Raw genomic sequence first — 7,663 nt, 5'->3', positions numbered from 1 at the left:
ACATGGAACAAACACAGACTTTGGTCTTTGGAATGTACAACCCAAAATGACAAAAATGTCTTTATAACAAGYTTATGCCTTCGGCAATTAACAAGTCATTACAATCCAATACAGCCAAATCATGCTGTATCAACACCACATTCTGAATCAACACCAAATGTATCTATGATAACAACAGCTTACTGAGATAAGTCATGTAAGTGTATTATGAAATAAACAATTACAACAACAGTATAGTTTGAAAATAACAATATCAAATTTATGTTTGTCAAACTTTTGAATAAAAATGTAGGAMCTATAAACGCCTTAACATTAGAGTTAAAATATGTTTAGCTATCGCTTTGAACCATGGATAAAAGAAAGCATAAATGATTGGATTAATTAAGGAATTAAGAAATGGCAGCAAGAGTAAGTAAGTTAATGATTGTAGAAAAAAAAAATGTAGAAAAAAAATAGAWATCCAACAAGTGAGATAGGTGAAAACTACAATAGATAGAGTTTTTGCTGCTTTTCTCTCAGACGTATTTGCCTGTACAATTTTAACACCAGACTTGGTGGCAGCCTCTTTTGAAAATATCTTTCTGGCCTGTGATCTGGCGGCCACAAATATTTTGAAATAAAGTGTTATAATAATATAGCATGGGACAACCATTATAATTACAAAGTCAATGGTTTTACTCCAGTTAAATCCTTCAAAAATAAAACATTCTTCAAAACACATTTTGGGTACCTGTACAGTTACAGAGTTATTTGCAATAGCAGCATTGTATATGCTACACCAACACCAGGTAATCAATATCCAACAGATAATTCTTGGTATTGTTATTTTTGAGTGGTACAACAAGGGATAACACACAGCTACATAACGGTCAATAGATATCAAAACCAAATTGCCCAGAGATAAAGAAATAATTAAGTAACCGATGAAGAGAAAAAACACACAGAAATATTTCCCAAAAACCCAGCATGATTCCATTACTGCCACAGTCACTACTGGTATCGCAATCAGTCCCACCAGGAAATCTGTCACAGCCAGAGAGAGRATGAGCAGGTTGGTTGGAGTGTGGAGCTGCTTGAAGTGAGAGATCGAGATGATCACMAGTACGTTCAAAAATACTGTAACCGCTGAAATTAATGAGAACAAAATGTACAGTGTTATGTAAATAGATGTCGATAGCGAAGCCTTCCTGCAAGAAGAGTTATGAAAACAGTGTTGAACATCTTTGTGTTCCTCCATTTGAAAGAAAAGGTTAAAAATGCTGAGGTCCTGCTCCTGTTTGATCACCCTTCTGACAGACTGTGAGCTCTGCCTCTCTATTTATCCCTGCGTGACTGAGAGACACTCCCCCTCCTCAGAGTTTCTCCATACACACACCACTAAAAAGCACAAAAAATGTACAAACGGTCAGAAAAACTAATATTTGTGGAACCATGATGAGATCAAACACAGCAATATAATGGTTAATAGATGTATGACAAGTCTGACGATTTTAATCTGGAAAAAATAGTATGGTCTATGTTTTAGTGAMAGAAAGGCTATTTGACATGGGAAMTAGGATGACTGTTTTGGGTGATGTCAGTGCTCAGTTTGGACTTCACACTACTTCACAACMTCAAAAGACATGACGGGACGGCATGTCAGTTAGCTAGTGTGTAGGAATGTTGACAGTAGGGATGTTAATAAGATGGCATAACCTCATGGTATATGTACTAATGAGCWCGTAAAATCAAGATTAATAGTGCCATTATAGGAAAATTCAATATACAGTGCATTCGGAAAGTATTCAGACCGCTTCCCTTTTTCCACATTTTGTTACGTTAACGACTTACTCTTAAATTGATAAAACACATTTTACACACAATACCCCACAATGACAAAGCGAAAACAGGTTTCTATTAATTTCGGCAAATTTACTACAAATACAAAACTTAAATACCTTATTCACGTAAGTATTCAGAAAATTTGCTATGAGACTGGAAACTGGGCTTAGGTGCATCCTGTTTCCATTGATCATCCTTCAGATGTGTCTACAACTTGGGAGTCCACCTGTGGTAAATTCAMTTGATTGGACATGATTTGGAAAGGCACACACCTCTCTATATAAGGTCCCACAGTTGACAGTGCATGTCAGAGCAAAAACCAAGTCATGAGTTGGAAGGAATTGTCCGTAGAGCTCCGAGACAGGATTGTGTCAAGGCACAGATCTGGGGAAGGGTACCAAAAATGTCTGCAGCATTGAAGGTCMCCAARAACACAGTGGCCTCCATCATTCTTAAATTGAAGAAGTTTGGAACCACCAAGACTCTTCCTAGAGCTGGTCGCCTGGCCAAACTGAGCAATCGGGGGAGAAGGGCCTTGGTCAGGGAGAGTCTTGGTGACCCGATGGTCACTGACAGAGATCCAGAGTTCCACCGTGGAGATGGGAGAACCTTCCAGATGGACAACCATCTCTGCAGAACTACATCAATCAGGCCTTTATGGTAGATTGACCAGACGGAACCACTTATCAGTAAAAGGCACATGACAGCCCGCTTGGAGATTGCCAAAAGGCACCTAAAGGACTATCAGACCATCAAATCAAATCAAATGTATTTATAAAGCCCTTCTTACATCAGCTGATATCTCAAAGTGCTGTACAGAAASACAGCCTAAAACCCAAACAGCAAGCAATGCAGGTATAGAAGCACGGTGGCAGGAAAAACTCCCTTGAAAGGCCAGACAGAACCTAGGAAGAAACCTAGAGAGGAACCAGGCTATGAGGGGTGGCCAGTCCTCTTCTGGCTGTGCCGGGTGGAGATTATAACAGAACATGGCCAAGATGTTCAAATGTTCATAGATGACCAGCAGGGTCAAATAATAATAATCACAGTGGTTGTCGAGTGTGCAACAGGTCAGCACCTCAGGAGTAAATGTCAGTTGGCTTTTCATAGCCGATCATTCAGACCATGAGAAAGATGCTCTGGTCTGATGAAACCAAGATTGAACTCTTAAGCCTGAAGGCCAAGCGTAGCGTGTGGAGGAAACCTGGCACCATCCCTACGGTGTGGTGATGGCAGCATAATGCGGTGGGGATGTTTTTCAGTGGCAGGAGACTAGTCAGGATCAAGGGAAAGTACACAGCCAAGGCAACACAGGAGTGGAGTAACAACATGATTAGGCACTATGTTCATTGTTGTTTAGGGGAAGGGGGCATACCTAGTCAGTTGTACAACTGAATGCATCTTCTGCATTTAACCCAACCCCTCTGAATCAGAGAGGTGCGGGGGATGCCTTAATCAACATCCACAGCACCCGGGGAACAGTGGGTTAACTGCCTTGCTCAGGGGCAGAATAACATATTTTTACATTGTCAGCTCAGGGATTTGATCCAGCAACCTTTCGGTTACCGGCCCAATGCTCTAACCACTASGCTACCTGCCGCCCTAACTAGCTAATGTTAGCTGGCTGGCATGTTAGCTAACGTTACGTAACGTGTGTGATCTTACATGTTGTTTACTTAGCTAGGTTCATTGTTTACCTAGCTAGCTAGCTACATGTCTTAAGTTAAAGTGYACTGTTAGCTAGCTAGCTAACGTTAGCTGGCTGGCTCCCTAGCTAACATTACTTGTATGACGTTATTACTTGTATCCCAAAGCCGTTTGCTTTGCTAGTTAGATCCTATTGTTAGCTAGATAACATTGAACCTGGTTGGTAGCTTTCAGCATATTCATGCAAGGTAGTAACCACATGATTTGGCACTGTGTTCATTGTTGTATAACTAGCTAATGTTAGCTGGCTGGCTCGTTAGCTAACGTTACGTTACGTGTGTGATCTTACACATTGTTTACCTACCTAGGTTCATTGGTTACCTAGCTAGCTACCTACATGTCTTAAGCTCTAAGTGTATAACACCCATTGAATATGGCTGGTGTCAGTAAACGTTGGCAAAAAAAGCGTAAAGAAATTGTTGCCAGCRGAGCTGGTTAGGCTGTTTTCATGTTATCCAGAGGTAAACAAATCATCGACCAGAGCATCAGGTGTGCGCTCTGAAYGSTCCGAGAGCGGAACGAGATGGGTGGGGCTAAAGCTTAAGAGGGTGTGAATGACGCTGAATGGGTGTACAGTCGTGGCCAAAAGTTTTGAGAATGAGACAAATATACATTTTCACAAAGTTTKCTGCGTCTTTAGATGTTTARATGTGTCTTTAGATGTTTTTGTCAGATGTTATTATGGAATAATGAGTATAATTACAAGCATTTCATAATTGTCAAAGGCTTTTATTGACAATTACATGAAGTTGATGCAGAGTCAATATTTGCAGTGTTGACCCTTCTTTTTCAAGACCTCTGCAATCCGCCCTGGCATGCTGTCAATTAACTTCTGGGYCACATCCTGACTGATGGCAGCCCATTCTTGCATAATCAATGATTGGAGTTTGTCAGAATCTGTGGGTTTTTGTTTGTCCACCCGCATCTTGAGGATTGACTATAAATTCTCAATGGGATTAAGGTCTGGGGAGTTTCCTGGCCATGGACCCAAAATATCAATGTTTTGTTCCCCGAGCCACTTAGTTATCACTTTTGCCTTATSGCAAGGTGCTCCATSATGCTGGAAAAGGCATTCTTCGTCACCAAACTGTTCCTGAATGGTTGGGAGAAGTTGCTCTCGGAGGATGTGTTGGTACCATTCTTTATTCATGGCTGTGTTCTTAGGTACAATTGTGAGTGAGCCCAATCCCTTGGCTGAGAAGCAAACCCACACATGAATGGTCTCAGGATGCTTTACTGTTGGCATGACACAGGACGGATGGTAGCGCTTACCTTGTCTTATCTGGACAAGCTTTTTTTCCGGATGCCCGAAACAATCGGAAAGGGGATTCATTAGAGAAAATGACTTTAACCCAGTCCTCAGCAGTCCAATCCCTGTACCTGTTGCAGAATATCAGCCTGATGTTTTTCCTGGAGAGAAGTGGCTTCTTTGCTGCCCTTCTTGACACCAGGCCATCCTCCAAAAGTCTTCGCCTCACTGTGCATGCAGATGCACTCACACCTGCCTTCTGCCATTCCCGAGCAAGCTCTGTACTGGTGGTGCCCCGATCCTGCAGCTTAATCAACTTTAGGTGACGGTCCTGGCACTTGCTGGACTTTCTTGGGCGCCCTGAAGCCTTCTTCACAACAATTGAACCATTCTCCTTGAAGTTTTTGATGATCCGATAAATGGTTGATTTAGGTGCAATCTTACTGGCAGCAATATCCTTGCCTGTGAAGCCCTTTTTGTGCAAAGCAATGATGACGGCACGTGTTTCCTTGCAGGTAACCATGGTTGACAGAGGAAGAACAATGATTCCAAGCACCACCCTCCTTTTGAAGCTTCCAGTCTGTTTTTCGAACTCAATCAGCATGACAGAGTGATCTCCAGCCTTGTCCTCGTCAACACTCACACCTGTGTTAACGAGAGAATCACTGACATGATGTCAGCTGGTCCTTTTGTAGCAGGGCTGAAATGCAGTGGAAATGTTTTKGGGGGGATTCAGTTCATTTGCATGGCAAAGAGGGACTTTGCAATTAATTGCAATTCATCTGATCACTCTTCATAACATTCTAGAGTATATGCAAATTTATCATCATACAAACTGACGCAGCAGACTTTGTGAAAAGTAATATTTGTGTCATTCTCAAAACTTTTGGCCACAACTGTAGACAAAGAAGAGCTCTTCACTAGATACCAAAACATTCAAAGAACATTTTCTCAAAAGTGAGTTTCAAGTTTATAAATCTTCTTCAGGCTAGGGTCTTTTTTTCTCAATTTCCGCCTGACTGACATGCCCAAAGTAAACTACCTGTTACTCAGGCCCAGAAGCCAGGATATGCATRTAATTGATAGCATTGGATAGAAAACACTTTGTAGTTTCTAAAACTGTTAAAATAATGTCTGAGACTATAACACAATTGATATGGCAGGCAAAAATCAGAAGAAAAACCAACCACAATGTTGTTTTTTTGAGGTCCCAGGCTCTTATAAAGGAAACCTATTGTTCCTATGTAAATCCGTCTCCCAGATTACAATTCCTATGGCTTCCACTAGATGTCAACAATCTTTATTCAAGGTTTCAAGCTTGTTTTTTGAAAAACAAGCAAGAATTTKGAGTTTTGGTGAGAAGAGCACCGGAACAATATCAGTCTTTCGGCGCACTATTGAACATACTACTTTCCGTATGAAATATTATAATTTATTTACATGTTAGAGTACCTGAGGATTGAATAGAAAAGTCGTTTGACTTGTTTGGACGAAGTTTAGTGGTAGCTTTTTGGACTCCTTTGTCTACATGTTGAACGAGTCGATTACTGAAATCGATGGCGCCAGCTAAGCAGACTTTTGGGGATATAAAGAAGGATTTTATCTAACAAAACAACCATTCATGTTGTAGCTGGGACCCTTAGGATTGCAAACAGAGGAAGATCTTCAAAGTAAATGATTTATTTAATCGCTATTTGTGATTTTATGAAGCCTGTGTTGTTTGAAAAATACGTTGTTGTGGGGTGCCGTCCTCAGATAATAGCATGGTATGCTTTCGSCGTAAAGCCTATTGTAAATCGGACAACACAGTTAGATTAACAATAATTTAAGCAATTAAATTATATAAGAWACTTGTATGTTCATGAATGTTTAATATTACGATTATTTATTTGAATTGCGCACCCTCCAATTTCACCGGATGTTGTTGGCTGGTGTCCCTATCCCTAATTAAGTTCCTTGGTGTCCACATCACCAACATGGTCCAAACACACCAAGACAGTCATGAAGAGGGCACGGCAATGCCTATTCCCCCTTAGGAGACTGAAAAGATTTGACATGGGTCCTCAGATCTCTATAATCTAGAGATTGCATCATCTGTGGATCTGTTGGGGCAGTATGGAAATTGGAGTGGGTCTAGGGTTTCTGAGTTAATGATGTGAGCCATGACCAGCCTTTCAAAGCATTTCATGGCTACAGACGTGAGTGCTACGGGTTGGTAGTCATTTAGGCAGGTTAGCTTAGTGTTCTTGGGCACAGGGACTATGGTGGTCTGCTTGAAACATGTTGGTATTATAGACTCAGACAGGGAGAGGTTGAAAATGTCAGTGAAGACACTTGCCAGTTGGTCAGCGCATGCTCAGTGTACACGTCCTGGTAATCCGTCTGGSCCTGCAGCCTTGTGCATGTTGATGTGTTGAAATGTCTTACTCACATCGGCTGCGGAGAGCATGATCACACAGTCATCCGGAACAGCTGATGCTCTCATGCATGTTTCAGTGTTACTTGCCTCGAAGCGAGCATAGAAGTTATTCAGCTCATCTGGTAGGCTCGTGTCACTGGGCAGCTCTCGGCTGTGCTGTCCTTTGTAGTCTGCAATAGTTTGCAAGCCCTGCCACATCCGTCGAGCATCGGAGCCAGTGTAGTACGATTCGATCTTAGTCCTGTATTGACGCTTTGCCTGTTTGATGGTTCGTTGGAAGGCATAGCGAGATTTCTTATAAGCTTCCAGGTTAGAGTCCCACTCCTTAATAAAAGCGGCAGTTCTACCCTTTAGTTCAGTGCGAATGTTGCCTGTAATCATTGGCTTCTGGTTGGGGTATGTACGTAAGGTCACTGTGGAGACGACATCATCGAGGCACTTATTAATGAAGCCAGTGACTGATGTGA

General features: G+C 41.6%; 1 protein-coding gene across 1 annotated transcript; it reads right to left on the bottom strand.

The window, feature by feature from the left end:
* Positions 1 to 295: 295 nt before the first annotated feature.
* LOC139029538 (trace amine-associated receptor 1-like) lies at positions 296 to 1,253 on the bottom strand. Its single transcript, XM_070449750.1, has 2 exons — positions 840 to 1,253; positions 296 to 593 (listed from the first exon to the last, which is right to left on the bottom strand). The coding sequence occupies exons 1-2, from the start codon at positions 1,235 to 1,237 to the stop codon at positions 296 to 298; spliced, it is 696 nt and encodes a 231-aa protein (XP_070305851.1). The 5' UTR covers positions 1,238 to 1,253.
* Positions 1,254 to 7,663: the final 6,410 nt, after the last annotated feature.

The sequence above is a fragment of the Salvelinus sp. IW2-2015 genome, linkage group LG20, assembly GCF_002910315.2.
Source record: "Salvelinus sp. IW2-2015 linkage group LG20, ASM291031v2, whole genome shotgun sequence".
NCBI classification, from domain to species: domain Eukaryota; kingdom Metazoa; phylum Chordata; class Actinopteri; order Salmoniformes; family Salmonidae; genus Salvelinus; species Salvelinus sp. IW2-2015.
This window is presented reverse-complemented; position numbering and strand designations above follow the sequence as displayed.